Below are 25,039 nucleotides of genomic sequence, written 5' to 3'. Positions count from 1 at the left end.
TCTTCGGTGTTTTTTTTTTAACCTCCACCTACGCGAATTTTATTTACATGATTTACTGGTGTGCGTGTTGCTTAGTAGAGCAATGAGAAATAAGATAAATGAGTATGGATTGTCATAACGACAATCAGCAAATACTGCAATATTGTTTCCTCACGAAACCACCGACATTTGCTTTGTTTCGGGAAAGGGGCTTATAGGGGTTAAAAACCTGCGAAAGCCCACACAAGGCACTCTTTACTGCCAGACGTGTTAAGTGATAAAACCGCAATAAAGCGACCTTGCATTTCATCTGCATCAGAGTCAAAATAATAAATGCAGTTATAAAGCGTTAAAGTAACCTTAGTTTTTTTCCCACTTGGATTGCCACGTGGCATAACGTCAGTATGGAACTAAATATAAGCATGCGGGCCCGTTTCATAGAGATACTGCAATACTGACTTATAAAATGTGCTGTCCATAATGAATATTTAGTAGTCTTCAGCTTGATCACTGTCCCATTTCACAACTTTAGGTACACTTTCGCGAATTGTCAATCACTGAACATCTCTAATCACCAAAAGGGAGGAACATATTTCATCGTGACATTCTATTTATTCATTTAGCTATTGAATTCAGTTGCGCTTTGCACCTCTTGACAAAAGCTGCTAGCTTATAGTATTTGAGATCAAGTTTGGAATGTGGCAATGCTGTTTTATCCGTATACTAAACAAGATATTAACAAACTAGAGAGAATACAGAGGAAGGCAGTTAGGGTCATTTCTGATTAATACAGGCAATCTGACTCCCCCAACACAGCTTAAAAAAAAAAAAAAAACTGCGGTAATTTTGCCACTGGAGTGCCGAGCGAAAATCACTAGTTTAAAGCTTATGTACCAAATAATCAACCACCAGATAAACATTTAAATGTCAAAAATATGTCTCCAAATCTAAAACAAGACCAACTAGACACAAACACGACAAAATGCTTACAGAGTACTCTTTTTACACTGAATGTTCTAGAAATTCATTTTCCCCCCTCTTGCTACTTGAGAATAGAACAGCTTGGACCCATCTATTGCTACCTTACATCCTTGGATAAATTTTTGCCGGAAGTTCGGAATTAGGCAGACAACGAAGAGTGTGCAAGTTAATTACAAATGGTGAATGCTTGTGTCATATATAATTGGTTCCATTATTTTATTTTTTTCTGTTTTTTATGACTCCTCATATTATGCTTCATCGTATTTTACCCTCCTTTTAACCTCAGCATTTGTTTCTTCATTATGACACATTCTTGTTCTCTTGTGCTGTAAGTAATGTACGAACTATAGTATTTCATCTTTGAAACACTTCTCTTGTCCATCCCCCTCCAGCTATAATGCAGTGTAGTATTGACAGTATGGGAAATAAATAAAATGTGAAAAAGTCGGCGACAAAAGTCGCCAAAATTTTCAATATTATCAATTCAATAAATCAAATCAATCAGTGTGCTGAATTAAAATTTCTCTGCTTCCTTCGTTGTGGTCCAGTTTTTGCTAACGTTCGTTAACGTACATAACAAACGGATCGAAACATGGTGTGCAGATGGAAATAATGTCTGGTGTCTTCGGCGCTTACTCTTGTACCAGAGGTCGTGCAGCAATTTAGTGAACATGGAGATCCCAAACCGGTATCCAAGACTGCCTTGTATTGATCCACCACGTAAACAGGTGCCTCCTCGCTGCCGAGCAATCCTCCACCACTACTTACGTAGAGAGGAGCGTCGATCAAATAGTATATCGGACTCCGGGATAACTTAGTAGATAAGTTAACGATGTTTGCCATGTCGTCCTACAAATGAGTTTAGGATCTATAGCAGAATGAGATCCAGGTGAATGACGTCATTTCGAACCCAATGTCTGGAGGAAGCCTTACATGTGTCATCAAGAGAACACAGGGGAACGCGCGTTGGTGAGTGGTCACACAAGCAGCAAGAAAATATAGACTCATCTGCGCTTTAACATACGTGGATATAAGACGAGCAGACTTTGGGACTGCTATAGTTTGGTCACGCAAATAAAATTCTGGTAGTTGAATAGCAGCAATGTCAGTGAACTTGTGCATGCGTGAGTGCGCAAAAGAAGCGAGCATTTTAATCCACGACGCGGTAAGCAAAGAACGGTGTGTTTCGACACAAGGATCCACAAGCGACGGTGGACGCTGTGACAGCGACAGAAGCATGTTTGTCTTTACATTGATATATCTGTCGTTCAACAGCTTGAAACCCGCGATCGTTAGCCCCGTCATAAATGCCGGACTTAAAAACACCCGTTGCGCGCATTTTAGTCTTGATGAGCGAACTCTCTGCCGACGATCCTCGAGTTGCTAGAGACGTGAGACACATCTGCATTCCTTACGAATGCGGTGCTCTCCGGCGTAAAGTAATATCATTTTGTTTATCAGCTTCATTCGGGTGGAGCACATGCCGTTCCAAGGTTAAAACCAGGCTGAAAATTTGAAAGATGAGGAAGTGAAATGTTCAGGGTATAGCTACACGTTGACGTTTTCGGAATAGCGAATAGGAAAATAAAGCGGGGTGAAAGCGAAGAATGGGCGGCGGCGCAAAAATGTGAAATCTTGAAGCAGCTCCATTTGGACTTCACACGTTGTGGAATGCCGGCTAGAGGAAAGTAAGTTGCTGATAATCAAGAAAAGCTTGTTATTGCATTCGAAAATTCACCAAAGATTCACCAAGGCTGGCAACCTTGCTTGAAAACTTTACTTTAAAAAGGATCAAAATTCACGAAAACAAAGTAAAAATGTGACGTCACAACATGAAGGCGTCGCTGTGGATTGCGTGCAAAATTCACGATGTTCATCATTCCTTTTCGCTGCGATTTGTCTTCTTTACTTATCGAAAAATTGAGTGGAAGCTCGGGCTTTTCGGTGGATCTTGACTATAGGTACATCGCGAGGAAGACACAACGAAAGAGATTAAACGCACACAGCGCAAACACACACAGTCCAAGAGGACTAATCTACTAGATTCGATCACATTAGCGTTTATCTTCAATGCCCCTTATCACGGCAGCCATCTTCTGCAACACCGAAGAACACCAACTTATTTCACACATACGCACAAAAAACAAAACAAAAGAAAAAAAAAACATAGGCCTGCAGCGTACTTATAATTCTTTTGTACCTTGCGGAGAACTTTGAAAACAAGGAAAGCCCCCAAAATATTTCAACTCCACCAGTTTGTAGGCAGCTCATTCGGCGTTCAGGGGTCACTCGTTGGATGGGTGTCTAGCTACAACGAAATTTGAGGAACCTGCGACGTCTGCAACCAGAGTGACGAGTAAGAGTGATGTGGTCATTGTTCGGCATCTGGAACGCCGCACACGTGTAAGCGAACACACCAACGGCAACGGGCGCGTCAAAAAGTGGGCGTAACGGCAAGCACAAACACACATAGACACTCGCGCAGGCCACATGGCGGCTCGCATGCAGAAGCTTTGCCGGCAGCGGCTTTCTTGACAGAGCGGAGAACAACAAACCTCGTGTCCTCGCACCCGGTGTTTTGAGTCACGCGCTGTTATCCCACGACGACCAGTGTCAAAGCATCTACAGTGGCGAGCAAGCGTTAATTACCGATCGCATTCCAGCGAATCGATGGTGTCACATAAGAGTGCGAGATGGGTGAATGATGAAAACACCGGCGCGATGTTTCGTTGAGTATGCGTTCGTATAGGCTTCGTCGTTTTAGGCTTACTCGCGCTTCCGCTGTGACAGAGCAGTCTGCATAAGCCAGAGCTTACCGCGTTGCTCCTCAGCTTACGTGGCTCGGGCACTAAAGGCCCTTTCGTCCTGCGAAAATAGACCTTTAAATCGAGCTTTCAGTTGTACATCACGCAATACGCAAGCAATCGCCTTGAGACTACTTAACTATGGAATCGTTGCCGGAATCTCGGGATGTTATACGGGTTTCACACGCTGAAATTTCGATCGCGATCATGTCCGATCGGGATCACATATCTCGGTCGCGATTGGCTCCACTGCGGAAGCTGAGGGAGGGAGCCAATCGCGATCGAGAATTCCGATCCAGATCGGGCTCGATCGCGATCGAAAGTGGCTGTGTGACACTGGTATTACGGACGCGCGCGCGTTTTCGGATTCGGGCTGCTCGTCACTCTTCGACGCTTCTGGCGTATATACTCTTGTCAGTTCTGAAAGAACGCTTAAGCCGGGCTTTTCCCTACCTATTACGTTAACACGCATCGATTCTTATCTCCGCTCAAGAGCATCGTAGGCGTAATCCGGGGGAGCCATGAAATCGCCCCGGGGCTTCGAGCCCGGGTTTCACGATGCACCGGTTAGGCTTAGCGCCTGCCGTGGAAGATGACAACGAGAAGGCGAGGACGTCCCGTCGGTCGTCCCAAGAACCGCTGGTGTCCCTCACCTGGCCATCGGGCGCAACGGCGACCGGTGTCGTGTGCGGCGGTTCCAGGCGTCGTCTTTTTTTCGTCTGCGGTTCCGAGTTGCCCTCGTCCATGTTGGCACGAGCAGCCGGTAGACCAGTTGCGTGAATACCGCGGCCTGCCAATGCGTGACGTCGGCGGCAGACCTCGGGGCGGAGCGGCGGCGCTCGGGGACACGCCTTCGCACGAGCCTGATAGGAGAGCGCTGCACGGCGCCGGTCGCGTAACGGAGAGCACTGGCGCGCGCACGCGAGCGCGCGCGCTCCAGCGATCGCGCTCCGGGGAGAGCGCGGGGCGATACGGCGGCAGCCATTGCTGTCGTCCTCCGCTGCCCTCCTGGACGCTAGCGCCGTATCCTTTCTCGCCCTGGGAAATACACGCTCTCGTTTTATTCCCCCCCCCCCCCCCCCCCTCACTTCGTAGTTTGATTCTTTCCCGTGCTTCGAACGGGCCCTACGCGAGAGGGGATCACGTTTGGGAGCTCCCTGCGTGTTTTTCTGTGTAGGTGTGTGTTTACCTGTGGATGCGGGGGAGGTGGCGTATAGCATGTGCGGATTGCCGGCGCGGCGCTTACGACGGAGCGCGACCGGTGCTGCATTTAGGAGTAACCTGTTGCTTTGCGGGCGAGAGACGGAGCGAGGCTGATTTCAAGGAACGGACCCGTTTTTGAGTGCGAGGAGTTGCGTAAAATTTAATGCAGCAAGTTCAAATAAATAAAAATTAGAAAAACAACGGATACAAGAAAAAGGCAAGAGCGAGTTTGGCTATAAGGGATTTTCGTAGGTCGGAACGCTGTGCGAAGCAAGGCGACCTTTTCCCTCCTCTTTCTTTTAACAATATGACTTTGGTTTGATCACGTCAATTCGCCTATTCAAAGACCACGTTGATGGCACTAAAGAGCCGCCAAATTCACGTGCTCATTTACGGCTCTCCATGAGTCAGTTACGGCTCTCCACTGACCCATCAAAACTTACACGAATCAACCACTAGCTCGAACCTGCAACAACATTTCTTTTCGTTTCTTTTAAACGCCTCCGTTACCCGCCGTGGTTGCTCAGTGGTTATGGTTTTGGGCTGCTGAGCACGGGGTCGCGGGATCGAATCCCGGCCACGGCGGCCGCATTTCCGATGAGGGCTAAATTCAGAAAATGCCCATGTACTTAGATTTAGGGGCACGTTAAAGAACCCCAGGTGGTCCGAATTAATCCGGAGTCCCCCACTACGGCATGCCTCATAATCAGATGGTGATTTTGGCACGCCAAACCCCATAATTTCATTCTAAACGCCTCCCCATTGGATTTCTTCCTCCTGGTTGTCGTTTATAATTGCATTACAAAGACATTCTGTTGCCCGGCTAAGTAAAACACAAACATAAAGGTATGCGGAGAACGGGAACTCTTTACAGAGCGATGTTGTCTGCAGTCTCGTTTTATCGCATATTCCAAGACCACCAGTCTGTCAGTGCGACCGCTTAGCGCACGGGTTGACGCAGGGCGCACACGTCGTTAAAAAAAAAAAAAAAAAAAAAAAAAAAAAAAAAAAAAAAAAAAAAAACGAGCCGCAGCTGTTGCGTGCACGAACAATCGGCGCGGGAAGCAATGGCACAAAGAGAAATGTACAACAGTCAGGGTAAGTGAACCGTATATAGCTTGGCTTGGTTATAGTGATGCGAAGGTTATCATTTCAATTTTTTTTAATTTGCGCTTGCCGATTATGTAGGAAGGGTTAGTTAACGTCACAATGAATCATAAGTGAAGAAAGAGGCGTTCTATATATAGTGACTGAAGCGCTGAAAATCTCTTTTGTTTCTTTTTTTTTCTGTCGATTAGTGAGCGGGCTTTTCAATGTCCACTACTGATTAATGCATTTTCCGATGAAGGTATTTAATACACGCAATTGATTCCTTTTCGCAAACTCTACCAGAACAACTTTTTTACTATATATACTATTTCTATAGTTCACGCCATAGTTCTCAATTGCCTGCTGCCCCGCCTGCTTTTTCCGCACTTTCGTATTGAAGCCACTCATGAGTACAGTATATACTGATTTAACATTTTCATTGCTAATCGGATAGACGTCTTCATAGTACCTTTGTACTTTAATTACCATCATGACTAAGCATTGGTGCATACGCCTGTACTACCTTATACTGACTGACAACTGACATTGCGTCCCGTTTGTAGCTTATTTTTCTCCTTTTTGTTTCCGAGTGAGCAGACCTTGGACATTATTCTATTTTTTAACGTTCTTTTAATAGCCCGAACTGCAGCGATTCTTCCTGTTCCTACAGCAGTGTGCTATTCTTTGTCCTTGATTTACTTTAGTCTTTTTGTATCTTTAATCTTGCCCTTTGTTTCATACTTCCTTCCATTCTTTCTATCTTCCATTTCTATGTTCCTGTCCCCTCCCTTCTGATCAGTATATTTAGGCAGGCGTTGTGCCCCTACCGGTGGTGGTGGCAACGTACGCCTTGCTTTCTATTTCTCTCTGGTAAGTGAATATGTGTTTTCAAACCAAATAATAATATATTGTACCTTGTTATTTACCTTTATTACAATGACCGATATCCTTACATTAATGCTACAAAATTTATCGACGTTGAACGCCACGTCCTTGTGTAATAGCAATCCTGCCCCGGATTCTCTCTTACTAGGAAAGCTTCTGTAGACAAGACTTACACAATAGTTAGTGCTGTATATACGTCACTAGCTATCCTAACCTCGCTATACCCCATGACATCCCAGATATGATCTGATAATTCCGCAAAGAGCCCTACTAATCTTGTTTCATTCGAGAGGATTCGCGTGTTGAACGTTGCCCGGTTCAGCTTATAGCGGCAACCTGCTCACATCCAGACATTCTCCGCTGATGCAGCTGCTCTGCATGACCACCAGCATGGTATAGAGCACTGCGAATCCGCTGGAATTAGAGGGTCAAGGGTAAACCTAGATTCAAAGCATGTATGTATGTATGTATGTATGTATGTATGTATGTATGTATGTATGTATGTATGTATGTATGTATGTATGTATGTATGTATGTATGTATGTATGTATGTATGTATGTATGTATGTATGTATGTATGTATGTATGTATGTATGTATGTATGTATGTATGTATGTATGTATGTATGTATGTATGTATGTATGTATGTATGTATGTATGTATGTATGTATGTATGTATGTATGTATGTATGTATGTATGTATGTATGTATGTATGTATGTATGTATGTATGTATGTATGTATGTATGTATGTATGTATGTATGTATGTATGTATTCTATGTGCGCCGAATACAAGCTCGAGCAAACGTGATTATATTAGCAGTGCATGCTGACCGAAAAAAGTACAGAGCCGGTTAGCGCAGCGCATTCCTAGGTAACCAAACAATAAATAAATAAATAAATAAATAATAAATAAATAAATAAATAAATAAATAAATAAATAAATAAATAAATAAATAAATAAAAACTGTACATATAATGTCGACTGATATGTACATACCTTTAAAGCACACCGACCTCTTAATGGAATAGCGCGCGATATGCAACGGCTTCTTTGGTTTACTTGACGTTCTCTGATTATGGCCATTGACCATGCGCCACTGCGACGCAAGAGGCCATCTAGCTATCCCGCCAAAAATGTGGGCCGTTCGTGTGGGTACGGGCCACTGACTATGTGTCACTGGGTACGTGGCGCTCTTCAATGAACCTCTATGACGCCAACCTGGGTCACTGTGTATGCGCGGTATGCGCCGACAGATGGTAGCGCGAGAGAGGAACCCAGCTGCTGTACGCTCGTATATTTGGATAGTCTTCGTAGAGGAGGTTATTCTGCCTGAAATGCTTTTAGCATTTTGTCGATCTCTTCAGTGCATGCACTTGTCACAGCCACTCTTCCCTCCACAAGCATGAAGCATCGTCTTCGTCCTCACGATATCTCTGAGCGGACGTCCCACAGTGTGCAGCCGACTGATTTTGTGCACGCACTTCGGCGTAGCATTTGAACAGTGTGATACATAAATATAATAAAAATTGCATGATACTAAAGTTGGGACCTTTGCGGTGCATACGCATTGCATGAAATGACACGTTGCATACGGTGAATACACCAGACTTGAGAAAAAAATGTAGGGGCCTGGGTCGGGATTCGAACACCGAGGACTTTGAGTGCACGAACACCATGTCTCCCCCCCCCATCTTCTCTAAACACCCAGAATTAAATGAAGCGTACTGCGCATTTCGGAAAAATCCGCGCCAGTTATGAGCTGACTAACTGCGAGCGATGACTTATAAAGAATGCATTTCAACGTCGCAGCTGCAGTATCTGAATGAGACGGACATCCATGCTTATGTATAATTTCATTTGCATGCGAAAGAAAAGAAAAGAAAAAGCCAGAGCAGCAACAGCGTCATAGGTCTCTTGAAATGCCGCGACATTTTGCACCCTGCTCGTGTTTTTCTTTCTCCCTTGTAAAATTCTTTGGGTCTTTTACAGGCTTCTTAGGTGTGGTTTGTAATTTCAGATTTCCACGGCAGTCGTCTACAAAGAGCGAACTGGGAAATGTAACGAGCCAGCCAGGCTGTACGGTGTTGTTTTGCACACCAGACAGATATGGTGTGTCCGTTCGTAACTGAAAGGGGAAAAAAAAATACCAGAAGAGTAGGCCGATATTTGTGAGTTGATTTCGATGTAGGTGGGACGACGAAGTGTTTCTCCTGCGGAACGCTGCTCTTTCTGTCTCCTGAGTTTGTGTTTTTTTATGTATTTCGGGGATCATCGCTCTCCTGCGGGCGGCGATGGATCCTGACCCCGTTGTACGTAGTCCCGACCTGGCATTGCCTTCGACGTCGGCCTCAAGGAAGCGGAACAGCCGAGATGATGACACCGCCAGTGACAGCACTGAACTGTATACGGCGAGTAGCGATGACAGCGACGACGGCTTCGTCCCTGTGGCGAAGCGCAAGGCGAAGAGGAGGATCCTCGGTGGGTCTTCGCCAGGAAGTACTTCAACATTGAAGACTTCATGTGGTCCGCCACGCCAGACTATACTATTTGTTCCCGTTGATCCTTCAGACAACCTGAGGAGCATGAATCGGCAACTCATCTCGGCACGACTTGAATCCCTCGTGCCGAATGAGATAAAGGACATTCGCATTAACCCCCGCAAGAACGTCGCGGCCATAGACGTCGAGCACCCGGCAGCTTTACATACGTTGCGAACCGTTACGGAGCTTGGCGACATCAGAGTCCGCGCTTACATCCCGCAGGACCGAGGCACGATAACGGGCGTCATCTATGATGTCGACGCCTGTATACCGAATGCTGACCTTCCTATCCTCGTCAAGCCAGCTACTGACGCCACGGACATATTGCAAGTTAGCCGAATAGGGAGCTCCCCTTGCCTCAAGGTGATCTTCAAAGGCGACTGTCTTCCTTCACATGTGAAGGTTGGTCTGTTTCGTCATGTCGTTCGAGCCTACATTCCCAGACCTCTTCAATGCCACAAGTGTCTGAGAATGGGCCACGTCAGCGGCGTATGTAACAACAAGTTAGCTTGCCCGCGCTGCGCCGAACCCCATACAGCAGAGTCTTGCAAGGCAACTACTTTGAAATGCAGAAACTGCAATGGAGATCATGATGCATCTTCAAAAAACTGCCCGCTAATCAAGAAGGAGAAGAGAATTTTGAAACAAATGGTGCAGGACGGCTCATCACGGAAGGAAGCGATAACGACTGTTAGAAGACGACGTTCTCGTCGACGGCGCGCATCCAAGAAAGAAAAAAGTGCTGTTTTACCTCCAGAGCGTTCCATTACGCCACCGCCACCGCCGCCACCACCAAGTACCCTACACCTACATGGTCAGAAGAATACCGAGGCTAAGAGAAGAGAATCTGACGCTGCTTGGCCAGCACTACCACAGGCACACTTCACCGCGGAGCGACAGCATCGACTACCGCCAAGCGCTACTTCGGCAACAGATAAACAAGCTGCGCAAGATGTCCAGGTCGTTGCATTGCTGAGGTCGTTGGTGAGTGTTATCCGCACACTCCTAAATAATATACAAACGCCATCCGCCAAATGCGCACTGCAAGTGCTGGATTCCCTTGAACCAGTACTTGCGGGTCTACAGTAAGAAGATGGCTTGCCATCCACAACCACTGCGGCCATTCCGGGAGAAAGTCAAGTGTGCTTCCATACTTCAATGGAACGCCAGAGGTCTGCAGTCACGGATGTCAGAATTTCGTCAATTTGTTTTTGAAAACAAGTTCCCCATTCTCATAATTTGTGAACCTCATTTTTCAAAGACAATTCGACTGTCGGGCTACGAATCATTTGTTTCTTCGTCATGCATTGAACGCAGTCAAGTTGCTGTGTATATCCGCAAGGAGCTCACGTATGTTCACCAATTAGTGCAGCCTCACAACGACAATCAATACGTGTGTCTCCGTGTTAAAAAGAAGAAAGTTTCATTTACGCTTATAGGCGCCTACATATGCCCATCACGTCGACTTGATCGACAGAGACTAAACGACATACTCACAAACGCTCCAGGCCCTTGGATAATCATGGGTGACTTTAACGCTCACCATCCACTCTGGGGAAGCTTCAGGACAAATCAACGAGGCACGAGTCTAGTGGATCTCGCTGCCGAGCATGGACTGAGAGTTTTGAACGACGGCAGCCCGACTTATCTACGAGGAGTGACTTACAGCAGCTGTTTGGACATTGACATTAGTGTCGCATAGTTTAAGTTCAAAGGTTCAATGGTTCACAGACATTGAAACTCACGGCAGCGACCATATACCTACGTACGTGACTATCAGAGGCCTTGACAACTTTATTTCCCCTGTGCTCTCAAGACAGATAGACTGGCAAGTGTACCGCGTTTCGATCGAGGAAAAGTGCAAACATGAACATCCCGACCCCCTTGAAGACATGATCATACAAACGCTACAGGCTTCTACGCGGACATATGCAAGATCTACAAGACGCACAGATTTCGACCAAGAATTGGAGAGACTTCGGGCGATCCGCCGGCGGGCCGAGAGACGATATAGGCGTACTAAGTCGATTTATGACTTGAGGGAAGCCCGACGCATTCAGAAGAAAGTTCATCGTCAGATGATCAAACTTCAGAACCAACGATGGAAGACCTTTTGCGAATCGCTGGACCCTCGCAAGCCGTTATCACTGGTGTGGAGAACTCTCCAGGGCCTTCGCTCACTTCCACAACAACGTCGTCCCTTCACAGCGCTGGCTCTACATCAAGGTCGTCTAGAGCTTGAGGTCGCGGAAGATTTTCTTGCGAACGTTGCTGGCGACGTCGTTCTGCTGGTTGACTTCTTGCTACATGACGTTCCCGTTGCGAGAGATCAAAGCATGGAAATGCCTCTCTCTATGGAAGAATTGCAAGCGGCCTTGGCTGCGTGCAGGCGGTCGTCATCGCCCGGTCCTGATGGCGTGACGTACGCTGCCTTAAGGCATCTAGGTTCAACAGCACAATGCTATCTTCTGGATATCTTTAATCAATCTTGGCATGACGGCATAGTCCCCGACGATTGGAAGTGTAGCCGACTGGTGCCTCTGCTGAAGCCTGGGAAGTCTCCGCTGAACATAACATCGTACCGCCCGATTGCACTTGCGAGTTGCATCGGTAAGGTCATGGAGAGGATGTGACTAACACGTATGGAATGGTACCTCGAATACTATGACATTTACCCTGAGGCTATGGCTGGCTTTCGACGTGGACGGTCTTCAGTTGACAGCGTCATTGATCTTGTGACCTCCGTGCAACAACAAAAAGCTCTGAAGTGCCTCTCTGTGGCACTCTTCTTAGATGTAAAAGGTGCCTACGACAATGTAACCCACGAAGCCATCCTCCAAGCTCTTGAGGCTGCAGAACTTGGAGGCCACGTCTTTAGGTGGATTAGGAGTTATCTATCACGGAGATCTGTTTTTGTCCTAACTGAAGATGGGCCGACAAATATATATATATATATATATATATATATATATATATATATATATATCTCCAGTCGTGGTGTCCCACAAGGCGGAGTGTTGAGCCCTACTCTTTTCAATCTTGTTCTAGCGGGGCTTGCCGAAACGCTACCACAGACGGCTAATGTCTCGCTCTATGCAGACGATATTTGCATCTGGGCGTCCTGCGTGACAAGGCCACAAGTGCGCGCCAGAGTACAGAAAGCGGCAACGCTGACAGCGGCATACCTTCGCCGACAAGGCCTGACGATATCCGGAGAAAAATGTGCACTAGTGGCATTTACACGACGACCGATGTATTTCTACCCGGTGTGTATCGAGGGTTAGTCAATTCAGTACAAGAAAACTCACAGGTTCTTGGGCGTTATTGTGGATCGCGACCTCACTTGGAGTCCCCATGTCTCCTACATGAAGAAAAAACTCATTTGTATTGAGAATATGTTTAAATTCGTAGCTGGAAAATCGTGGGGACCATCCGTGCACTCCATGTTACAGCTATACACGGCACTTTTTCTCGGATTCCTGCGATACAGTCTTCCTGTCTTGTCCAATACATGCAAGACTAATATCCTTGCACTACAGAGCGTACAAGCCCAAGCACTCCGGACATGTCTTGGCCTCCCGAGATGTTCATCGACAGCTGCAACAATTGTCATTGCACAGGAGCACCCGATCACCACTCATATCGTCGGTGAGACGCTAAGAGCGCACATTCACCACATTTCACGGCTACCATCCCATCATTTAGCCGATTTGCCATTGCGAAGACCACAGGCTACATTCTGTAGTATTGTGACAAGACATCATGCCTCCATACCATCTGGCTTCAAGCCTGCGAAACGCCCAACATCGGCATGGTGGTGCCTCCGGCAAATTCACGTGTGCCTCTCAGTTCCTGGGATTTTTAAAAAGGCAGACTTCTCAACACTAGCCCTGAAGCAATTGTCTCTGCTTGTCATCAACGAGTATTATTTTGACCGCATACACATCTATACGGACGGTTCCACCATTTCCAACAGCTCTACCGGAGCAGTAGTTATTCCATCGGACGCCGTCACTTTGCAATTTAAATACTCGCACAGCACCACGTCTACAACCGCAGAACTTGCGGCTCTTCAAGGTGCACTCAATTACGTGCTCCAGCAGCCTCCAAATCGTTGGGCCATTTTCAGTGATTCTAAAGCAGCTCTACAAACTCTGCAGTTTTCCCTACGACAAGCGTTACACGAGCAGCTAGTGCACGAAATTCGGTACGCTCACCATCACGCTCTCGAAGAAGGACACGATATTGTATTTCAATGGTTGCCGAGCCATTGCGGAATTGTCGGCAACGACAGCGCAGATGAAGCAGCACGCTCGGCTCATCACAAACATCAGCTGGTTCCTATACCTCTCTCAAAAACGGATGCTGCACGGCAACTTCAATCGATTGCTCGCCATATGACACTTCTGCGATGGAATTCACCGGGTTTCACCAGCTCACGTTTGCTCTCTCTTGACCCTAACTTGCGACTTCGCCTACCACCTGGACTCTCCCGTCGTGAAACAACTTTACTGTGTCGCATGTGGTTGGGTGTCGCATTTACCAACGCCTATTCGTTCCTAATAGGGATGGCCAACAGTGCGGCGTGCAATTTGTGCGGGTGCGACGAGACTCTCGAGCACCTTCTTTGTCACTGTCCATCTTTTGACACTCAACGACGTATTCTCCAAGCTAAACTCAACCTGTTAGACAACAGAACGTTCTCGGAAGAAAAGATTCTTGGGCCATGGCCTATGCATTCTTGCATGCAAAAGGCCACAAAAGCCCTTCTGCAGTTCGTGAAGAGTACTGGATTGTACGAACGCTTGTGACAGCGGAGATTATTCTTTGACTGTCTCTGCGAATGACTGACTCCATTTTTTTTTTCTTTTCTCTCTTTATCTATTCTTCCCCTTTCCCCCCTCCCCATGTGTAGGGTAGCCAACCGGGCACGTCCTTGGTTAACCTCCCTACCTTTCCCTCTTCGTTTTTCTCTCTCTCTAAAGAACTGCTTCATGGTTTCAATTCGAAGCTGTAGTGAACTGATGGGTTTCGCGAATAATGCGTGCCTCACCATAACCACAGTCGGTAGAGTTAGTTGCGTAAGGGCTGTGCCATGATGTCGATAAAGGCAACTAAGAGTCACTATGAAACATTTTATCGCGTGCAATTGATAGGCTCTCGATCTTAAACACGAAACTGTTCTTTCAGGTGATTGCTCTTATGGTATTCGTTAAGTATATGCATACTATACGTGACGCGCCTTCGTGTTCACAGCCATGAGCTATGCGTTTTCTGGGTGCCTGTTTCAGAGAACGGTGAAAGTATTAGCAAACGTTTTCATGCAACATGCGCGCCTATCTCTTCTTTTTAGGCATTAATAAAGTAGCCATATTTGACTAGAACTACTCACGATAGTAATAAGAATCACCAAAAAAGATTCGCTGTGCACTTTTCTACTAACACGCATTTATAATATTGACATCAAATACCAATACCAAGATTTTTCTTCCTTGTAAAATGAAATGTCTCTCATAGCTAAGCACTATGGGAATGTTGAGCGTGTTACGGAGCATCATACACAGCTTCGTGTGTTGAAATTGCAGACATTCTTTTTACGCAAAGTTTATGGAGAGACACTGCGCATATACGCATTGCTAAACCAGTAGACCCCTTCAATGCTACATAGCTTGCGATATCCACGCCGCAAATTTTCATCACTTGCGGTTTTGAAGAAACTGCCGTTGAGACATGACAGTAAAAAGAAGCCGGCATATCCTTCAATAAGTACGGCTCGAGCCAAGCATGCACGAAGGGAACGAGCGCGCGCAGCAGCCGAGCGAGCGCCGTCCTGGACGTCACGTCACTCGTAGAGGGCACCACTACAACTTCTCGCCGCTAATAGGCACGCGCGCAGGCGCAGACGACCCGAGCCTCCGCCAGTATGGTGGCGCCATCTAGTTAACGTGCCTGCAACCGCCACGTGCGACATTCAGACGAGGCGCGCAATCAACGCTATCCCGATGTTAGAAGTGCGCCAGGTATTCTGGGTACCTCTTCGGTACACGTTATGGCGTCTCCTCGCAAGGTACGAACCGCATGTGAAGAAGAGAATCGTAGAGCTACGTGCGCGGCTACAACCAGGCATCATCGGGCTCAGCAGACTGCTGTGCACAGAGCATTGCAAGCCGCAGCGCGCCGTCGACGCCGACGCCGGGCGGACAGTTCAGATCGTTCTCGTCAAAATCGAGGCGAAGACACTTTGCCGTGAAGACCTTGATGTGCGCGGTGCCGAAATTGGAGCTACTCTTGCGCCGCACAACCAGCTTACGCTGTGACTGTTCAAAGTCTTTCTTGGGCTACCTAAACGCGAAAAACTTTGCCTCTCTGTCTGTCACTCGATTCAACCACCCGGCCAAAACCAACCATGCTACTAGCACTGATGGGACAGGATCATACTCGTCAACATTACACAGTGCAAAGGAAACCCCAGGCCTATTTGAGGCAAAATATATGTACATAACCGTGATCCGCAGCGTTTATCTAATTATAAATACACATTAGACTGGTTTTTACGCTAGTAAATGAAAAATCTACGCGTTAGAAATGGTGTCGAAGAGACGCTACGCGTTCAAAACAAGCCGACTGAAGCCGCGGCTGTGTAGCCGGCTTTAAGCCAACGGTAATAAAAGGTCCCAACGGATGGCGCAAGAGCAGGGCGAACGCGGGAAATTTGAATTGAATTCAGCAAAACCTCCATTGCATCCATCATGGGAGGAGTGAGAGGGGAAGGGAAGAGCGTGAGGGGTGGGAGGGAGGAGAAGACAGGGTGTTACGTATTAGGGGTGGCAGAAGACTATTGTCTTTCGACGTCATTTGCAGCGAAGCAAGCCGATATGCGGCCAATTTCTTTCAGTTTTCTTTTTTGTGTTATGTGCGAATAGCGGTCATGTATAGATGGAGTGAAAGAGAACATTCCAGTTTTTATTAATATTAGTTGTATTTTAATTTGTCTGTCCTATCTCCTTCACATGCCACGATCACTGCCTTCACGTTTACACTATTGCCGGTACGTATTACTACACTTTTCGGCCAAATTTGCACGACACATAAGCCTTGCGAGAAAGTCACACTTCACGCATAACTGCGTGGGCAGTGTACGAACACACTTAAATACATCTGCCTTACCATGTACTGATGAATTGCACGTGCAATAATACTGGAGGGTGCTTCTCACAGGGAAAAATTTAGCTTTCAGTAAAAGTCAAATGGAATTGTTCTGAAAGCGATAGTCACAAACTCCGCGCATATTACCTGTTCCAAGATTGGCTGAAAAAAAATGAGAAAGACGGGTAAGTGACAATTGTTTAAGGTGTGCTAGATAGCTGTTCTTCCCTTATGTTAAAATAATGTAACGTACTTCTAGCATCACTATCCCGGACATATCTTGTGCTCTCTACTTACGTATGAAAATATTTGCATTTAATATGACCATGAATAGCTTACCATAAGGTATGTTATGTTCGGTCAGCAAACTAACAAATCACTGTTTTATTTTTCTTTCTAATGCAGACTGCATTATTCTTAGCTACACCTCAAGTGTTATCGTTCTCCTCCAAGTTCCAGCCCTTAGATAACAAAGGTCCAATCCACTGATTAAGTAAATTTCAAATATATCTGATAATTTGTTACATTAGAGTGCGCGCCAGCCTTATGGCCTCCCAATTTTACCCTCCCACGAGTTTCCTTGTCATTATACTAGTCATTCGTGATCACTTGTCTACTGTATACACACGCACAGGGCGCACACCGTGTGTACCAGCGTGTTAGCGAAGCTGCTCAACGAAAAACACGATTTAAAAACACAGTGCGAGATACAATTACACAACTTGCGGTATTCGGTTGCCACATGTCTGATGGCCGAACACAGTAAGTCATATGATTTTATCTTGCAGCGCCTTTTTACCAGCGAGGCTGTTTAAGGCAGCCATAATTTCTGGTTCGTATCAAGAAGCTGCCGCGTCGTAGCCATGGCAACTAGGCGACGCCACACAGACACGGCTCCGCCGAGCTCCCGCCAGCTGCGCGCTACTGCGTATGCGCCGTGACGTCATCCTGGCAAGTCAGCGCGTCAGCGCTCGCCGCCGGAGAGAAATCAGTGAATAAATAAAACAAAATCAACGTTCTTGACAACGCAGGATTCGAACCCGGGTACACACGGTCCGAAGGCTAGCATCATAACAACCGCGCTATATACCCACACCCGCCGTGGTTGCTCAGTGGCTATGGTGTTGGGCTGCTGAGCACGAGGTCGCGGGATCGAATCCCGGCCACGGCGGCCGCATTTCGATGGGGGCGAAATGCGAAAACACCCGTGTACTTAGATTTAGGTGCACGTTAAAGAACCCCAGGTGGTCAAAATTTCCGGAGTCGCCCACTACGGCGTGCCTCATAATCAGAACTGGTTTTGGCACGTAAAACCCCATAATTTAATTTTAACCCACGCTTGCCGAACGTGCATTTATGGGAACCATATGGTTGCATTGTAGTAACGATTGCAACACAGCTTCCTTTGGGAGAGACAAGGAGAGAGAGCGAGAAAGAGAGAGGGAGAAAGAAGAGAGGGAGAAAGAAATAAAGAGAGAGAAAGAAAGAAAGCGAGACAAAGAAAGAGAGAGAAAAAATGTAAACTTTCTTGGCGAGGTGGGATTTCAACCCGGGTACTAACGGTCCGAAGGCGAGCGTCGTACCCACTACGCTCTACACCCACGCTTGCAGCGCTCCTAGCATAACCACGCTCAACTCAGGCACAGCCAAGGCCGAACCTAGCTACTACCAAGTTCAACCTAGCTACACGAGTATAGGCCTAGCTACAACCAAGAGACGCAATCAATCGGCCAGCTTCGGTGTGTCTTGAGCTTTGCGCGGCCTAGTGCAAGCTTTCGCCTTTATATTTTTTTTCGTTGAAGAGCTTGTATAACGCTAGCTGGGACACCCTATATAATTATACCTATTGGTCTCCGGGCAAGCTTTCTTGTGATATTTATCTGAGTAAATTTTGAAGCGAAGTGGTAGCGCGACTCGGAGCGCTCTGCAATGTTTAGGGTGGGCTCTCACGGTCTCTCGAAACAACTAGACGATTCATCGAGTTTATATTCTCAGAAAAAAATGTGTGGGTTCATTAGGGGCTAAATAAAAATTGCTAAAGCCTTAGTTTCGGCCTGTTTAGAGTCATTAAATGAAGCGCTTAGAGTGTTTACCCGCTGCCCTGAAAGAATTGAATAAGTTAGGGCAGGAACCATCCTCGATGATTGTCTATGTTATGCGAGGCATTTCTGAGAGGTAAAGAGAGCGCATATGTGCGCAAGGGGTCGCAACGATGGTATGACGATGATGGCTTGGTGACGACTGCCTGACGACAATTAGATGACGACGCTGAATTGACGACAACTTGTTACGAGATGGCGACGGTGTGACGACGGCTTTGTGACAACCATGGTATTACGACGACGCTGTGACGAAGACTGCATGACGACGATCATGGTTCGACAAAGGCATGACGACAAAGTGATCTCGATGCTGGAGTGATGCTGAGAAGGCAATGACGTTAAAATTATTACAGCGATATGACGACGACGGCAAAACGACAATGGCGGCATGTTGGCGTTGCAGCTCACGTCTGCACTCACATGCATCACCTGCCGCTGCGGGCCGCCTTAATTCGCACCATATTTTGTGCTTTTTTTTATTGCTCTATGTCAGGCGGCTTTTCGAGCTGCACTATCAGCTGGACCAGCCCACATTTCTCGGAGACTAAATTGACCCGTCCATGCGCGTTACCTTGCTCTGACCTTGCCTCCGACTAGGCGATTAAATGCCTCGCACTTAAAACGACAGCATTCTTATATTTGACTAGAATGGGGCTTAGATCGGGGTGATGCGTACCTAAAATTAGAAACGCGCAAGTTCAACAATTGCTATCAAAACATTCATAAAACGCTCGTTTGCTACATATCTACATGCGTCATGCGATTCACATACATGGTTTTCCCGGTTTCCTAAACAGACTACGGAAGGCATGCTGGTAATATTGTGTTGAACAAAGTAGCAAGGTGTGTAAAAGGCACGATAAAGATTTCGGCTCTGTAATAAAGTGCGATCTTGGGCTGGTTGATGCATGTTGCAGAAAACAAGTAGCAGTGACAGACATGGGACATAAACAAGTGTGATGATGAGATTCTTTTAACAGATCATTCAAGCGCATTCGGGGTGGTGCACCTCGCGGTGCTTCCAATAAAAGACAAGCGTCGCTGCAAACCTCACGCAACAAAGACGACTGCATGACGAGACTCGGATAGCGAAGCTGGGGTGACGACGATGCAACGAACACCACGGCATTACGACAGCGGCGTAACAACGAATGCTTGACGAGATTCAAGCGACAAACGTGGAAAGATGACGATGCGACGACCACAACGGCCTCTCTGCATGAGCACCAACTTATAGTAGGCCATACTATTAGTAAAATTGGGCCACCGGGTTCACGTAGCGGGTGTGACGACGACGACAAGTCACATCACGAAGTTAGAATGACGACGTTGACACGACCATGACGGCATCGCGACCGCGAGCACATATCTATAGTGGCCCAATCTGGTAGTCAACTTGGACCCCTGGATTGGCGTGAGAAGATAGATAGATAGATAGATAGATAGATAGATAGATAGATAGATAGATAGATAGATAGATAGATAGATAGATAGATAGATAGATAGATAGATAGATAGATAGATAGATAGATAGATAGATAGATAGATAGATAGATAGATAGATAGATAGATAGATAGATAGATAGATAGATAGATAGATAGATAGATAGATAGATAGATAGATAGTGTTCAAAACGTCGTGCACCTTTTTACAATTGAGGAAAATAAAGGGCAGCCTATATGTATTGTGTAAGCGAATTTGAAATTGCTTGGTTTATGTACGCCTTTGCAATAAAATACGTCTGCATGTGTACATCTAAATCAATTTAGTGCTAATATGGAGAACATTGTGGCAAATTTGTATGCGAATTAGAATATGGATCAATGACAGTTTTTGTAAGAAAATACTTAAATGCTTGAATGCGCAATGTCCTGCCAACATTTCAAACTGACGAATCATACGTGGGCAACGTTTCATGGACCATTGTCTGTTTATCAGCAACTTAAATTTTTAAAGCGACTGCTCGCAACAGCTTTTCTGGAAATTAGAATTCTAGTCTGCAATGTTGCACAACCCTGCTGCCTTTGTTTTAACCGGGCCAGAGTGGCAGCAAGAGTGCACGGATTCCTGGAGTGAGGCGGCCGCTCAACCAGAGGGCGAAGGAAGAAGATTTCTCACTCCCTCTCGCTTGCTATTTCACAAGTAAACGTTTATTTATCTCTCTATTGAACACAGTATGCTATGTTGAATTGTTCAACTTTTGTTTCGAAGAGTTGTATTTGTATTTTTTGTACTCTTTAATAGGCAGAACTCAGTTAACGGTGATATAGAAGCACCATGTAAAACAAAGTCGCTTGCGACGCACCTTCTAGCAGATAATACTGCGATGAATAATGATCCACTCACCTGCCGTTGTTGTACTCGAATTGGAGAGAACGAAATACGGTTCGATTTCTGGGGTCATATTCTTTATATGTGGAGCGCACGCAGTGAAATTTTTCTGCTGTTTCCTTAGCAACGCCCGAGACACGTGCGAGGTAAACATCCATTGTATTGTTGATCACCTGAAACAAAATAAACAGGAAGAAGATAAAGGGCGGGGGAAACAGGCGTCTCGTGTTATAGCTGCAAAATGTTATCGACAGAGTTGTATCAACTGCGCGTTCACTCTTTAAGTTAGCTACACGCAGGTGTACTTCTCATTTGAGAAAAGGAACTTCTATTCAGCTAATACTCAGCGCGTCATCGCAAAATATCGAATTTAATCATACCTACATTTCAGAACGCTGCTGGCAGAAAAAAAAGCGTCCATATTCACAAAACGTTTTTACGCTTGAACTGTTCGTAAAAGCTGATGCTGGGCAATATTAATGAAGGCTGTCACCCAATGGCAAACTACTCTTGCGAACGAAACTCCAAAGACAATGCTACATATTTTATGATGGGCGTCTTGTTTCGTAACTTTTTGCTCTGATGTCCTGTTTGATGAACAGAAATTAGGTGGCCTGCAAATATTCGAGCTTTTCAGCGTGAATAGAATACATCCTACGATAAAATTTCTACGTGTGGTTATACACTTTCTGTCCCTATTTTTATAATATTGTCGTGCTTTTATTGATTTTTATCCGAAAGACCTGTCTTCAAAGTCTTTTTATTATGTTACGGCGTCATTAGCAAGAAGGTTTGTCGGTGTATTCTGGTGAATATATGGTTCGTGTGAAGATTATGGTACATAATATTACCGCGCAAATTTAAATGGGACACTATGAGTAAGGCGGGACTACCGCCTCGGCGTTTGTCCTCTATATCTGTCTGTGTCCCGCCTAAATTTGAGCCATGAAATTATGTTTCATAATACATGTAACCTACTAGCTCACCGCACTTGCTTGTTTATATGAAGAGTTGCGCATTGTTTTTTTTTTTTTTAGAGTACACTGATAACGGATTGTCTGATACGACGTGCTCCCAACGCTTATTCTTTTAAATGTGAAGCATTTTTTGGCCTAGTCGGAATCAAGGTCACGCTCACGGACGCGCCAATCTTTCCTCCAAGAAATGTGGGCGTATCCCGGAGAAAGTGCTGCTCGAAAAGCCGCCAGACATAATTAAGAAAAAAAATCACATCATCTCACCCTACGGGCAACCATGGTAGGATGTGAAAGCATCGCGGGGGGTGCGCATCGAGTTTCCGTTTCGTTTCACGTTTCGATGGCTTTGTGGTCGGTGAAGTGTAGCGTCAATGGGTCTTGCTGCAGAGGGTCAGGTTTAAAATTTGCGAAGACGAGGTCTATGCACGTTCCCCTGATGTTGATCGGTGTGTTTACGTTCGCCTTCCCTGGCCCGAAGTTCGGGGTCCGCTTGCCGACGCTGACGTTTACGTTCGGCTTCCCGAGCCTTCTTCTGCTCCGCGGCGGTGGCGCTGCCGCTGCAACTAGCGCCGACGTTGACGTTGTTCATGGCGTTTCGCACATCGTTGCACAGAGAGAGAATGACGGAAGCACAGCGAACGCGCGCTTTATACTGCGCCGCGACACTTGCGCCGCCTGCCGGCGTACCCTTAGAGAGAGAGGGAGAGAGTGAGAGAGATATATATGCAATGATTTGCTGCGCCGCACCTGTGGTGGAGAGGGAGAGAGGAGAAGAAGAGAGCGCACATTTGCGTAGGAGAGGAGAATGAGGGAGAGTTGCGTATGCGCAGTATGGGTGCGGACGCCGGAGAACGGACACTGCCCCGAGCCAATGCCTCCTTTACTAGATGCCCGTCGCGTTGCTCGCTTTCCCATTGGGGCGGCGGTTCCCTTAGTTCAGCATAAATTCCGTGAGGCGGCGCTCGTTGCCTTTTCAACTTCCGGCGGCGGTGGCAGCGGCGGTCGACGACTTCCGCCGGCCCTTCTATAGCGCCTGCCGACTCCGAGACAGTAACAGATGCTACAGTAATTTCAGAGGCCGCAGCACGTGATCTAAGTTGCAGACGTGCGCCACAAGCGGCGCTCGTTGCCTTTTCGCGGAGAAGAGAAAAGGGAGAGGGCACGGAACCGGGTTTACCGGACCACGCGGCAGGCATCTAGTAAAGGAGGCATTGCCCAAGCATAAGATGCTCTCGCATCTAAAAACTGGTCTCCAATCCGCGCTGTGAAGGTAGTTAGACAGTGAAGCTATAAGCAACTAAAACAACTACCAGGGAAAACAAGTGGAATGCGGGAGACGGTGATTCAAGACGATGAGTAACACGAGAACAAGGTGAGAGCAGGAGCCAACGTTTCGACAAGTGGACTTGTCTTCTTCAAGGCGACATATGCTCTCCTCGGCGCAGTATATGTAGGTGGGGTTCTTCTAAAGGGGAGAGAAGGTGAGGCGGGTGGGTGAGGTAACGAGCGAGAGTGTGTTAACGGCGAGGGTGTCGAATTGAAAAGAAATATAATGCACTACTGATAGTCGGTGGAGGAGTTTCAGGCAGCGCCGTGTGTTCGCAGGTTGACGTGTCATGGCAGGTTCCTCGTTTCATTGAAGGGGTCTGGACGATGTGGGGGGGAGTGTCTGCTCCACTGGAGGTCAGTGAACTGTCGTGTCTGACAAGGAGAATAAAACTAGCGGCAGAAAAATGGTGTTCGGGCGCACACACAAAAAAATGGTAAAGCGAGGGGGGGGGGGCGTAGTTGTATAGATAAAAGGATGAAAGGATTGAGTGAAAGCAAAGGGAGGTTGGAATATTATTGGCAATCGAATGACAAAAAAAGAACAACTAAGCAACTCAATGCACAATAACTAAGTGCTGTTGCCTATGCTTTTCAATTTAGCATAGCGAATAGATTCTACGACTACCAGTAACGAAGTAAGTCGAAATTATTCACATGGCGACATTCGCTTGCACGTTATCTAATTAGTAGCCCAGGACGCTTCAACGACTTGCGCCGCTACTTTATACACCTACAAAGAGTGTGCCACAGAGAGAGAGTGCACTTAACCACGCTTTCGCCGTGCCTCGTATGCACGCTGCTCTTCAGGAGTCCGCACTATACGTGGCCTTCCCTTAGCACTGTCACAGCACAAATGAGTGACTAGGCAGGTTCTTGTTTTACATACGAGAGTGTGTCACTCTCTGCTTCGTTTGCTACAGTTGCAGCTTCCCGGCAACTGCAACTAATGCACCCGTAATCTTTACGAAAAACGCTTGCACCGAGCGCTATGCGCGAAGGCGAGCTTTCTAGTTCTTTTTACAGCGAAAGCTCTATATGGCTAGGCGAAACGCAATACCGTTCGTCCCATGTTTCGCTAAACGTCTCCATTGGCTGCACCGTCATTTACGTCGTTCTCTACGTCGCACCCAAGCGCGCGTGCCATTGGCAGCGCCGTTAGTGATGTCGTTCTCTGCGTTATACTCAAGCGCGTGCGCCTGCTCTGACCGCAACGCCGCCTCTTTGGCTCGTCGTTGTCGCATGCGTTCGATATCTCGAGTTAGCTCGGCGTCGTGGTTAGCAGCATCCGCCCACCATTGGCGCTTGCGTTCCACTAGAAACACAAACATGCAACCAATAATTGAGAAACGCTTCAATACAGCGTCGGGATTAACCCATTGCTAAAGACCAGGGCCGCACGTTTCAGCTTCGCTAGTTAACCATTTGTACGGAGTGCTTGGGTGGTGCTTTTCTTTCCCGACACGGCCGGCACCGCCGCGGCTGCGGATGCGCGGAGGAGAGCGCCATCTGCTGGTGCTGCAAAGAACCCAGCGGAGCACGCCTCCCGAGGGTTTTCTTACGGAGACGACAGACGCATTGGGATGTAGAGCTATACACCTGCACCGTAAATACACGCCGGATAGAGTGCGTATGGAGGTGGCTCGATTGGCCAATAACGGATATACTGTA

General features: G+C 46.7%; 1 protein-coding gene across 2 annotated transcripts in view; it reads right to left on the bottom strand.

Moving 5' to 3' along the window:
• LOC119456249 (zinc finger homeobox protein 3) overlaps positions 1-25,039 on the bottom strand; it is an 86,047-nt gene that overhangs the window by 30,305 nt on the left and 30,703 nt on the right. Inside the window, exon 1 of one of the 2 annotated variants that reach the window (XM_049669630.1) lies at positions 4,418-4,558. The exons of the other annotated variant lie outside the window; for it this stretch is intronic. Within the exon in view, the coding sequence (XP_049525587.1) occupies positions 4,418-4,510 (93 nt within the window). The 5' untranslated portion in view covers positions 4,511-4,558. Of the gene's footprint in view, positions 1-4,417; positions 4,559-25,039 lie in introns of those variants that run through there. 2 annotated transcript variants of the gene reach the window in all.

The sequence above is a fragment of the Dermacentor silvarum genome, chromosome 6 (genome assembly GCF_013339745.2).
Source record: "Dermacentor silvarum isolate Dsil-2018 chromosome 6, BIME_Dsil_1.4, whole genome shotgun sequence".
NCBI lineage: Eukaryota > Metazoa > Arthropoda > Arachnida > Ixodida > Ixodidae > Dermacentor > Dermacentor silvarum.
Note: the sequence above shows the minus strand (reverse complement) of the source record. Positions and strands in the feature narration are given on the sequence as shown.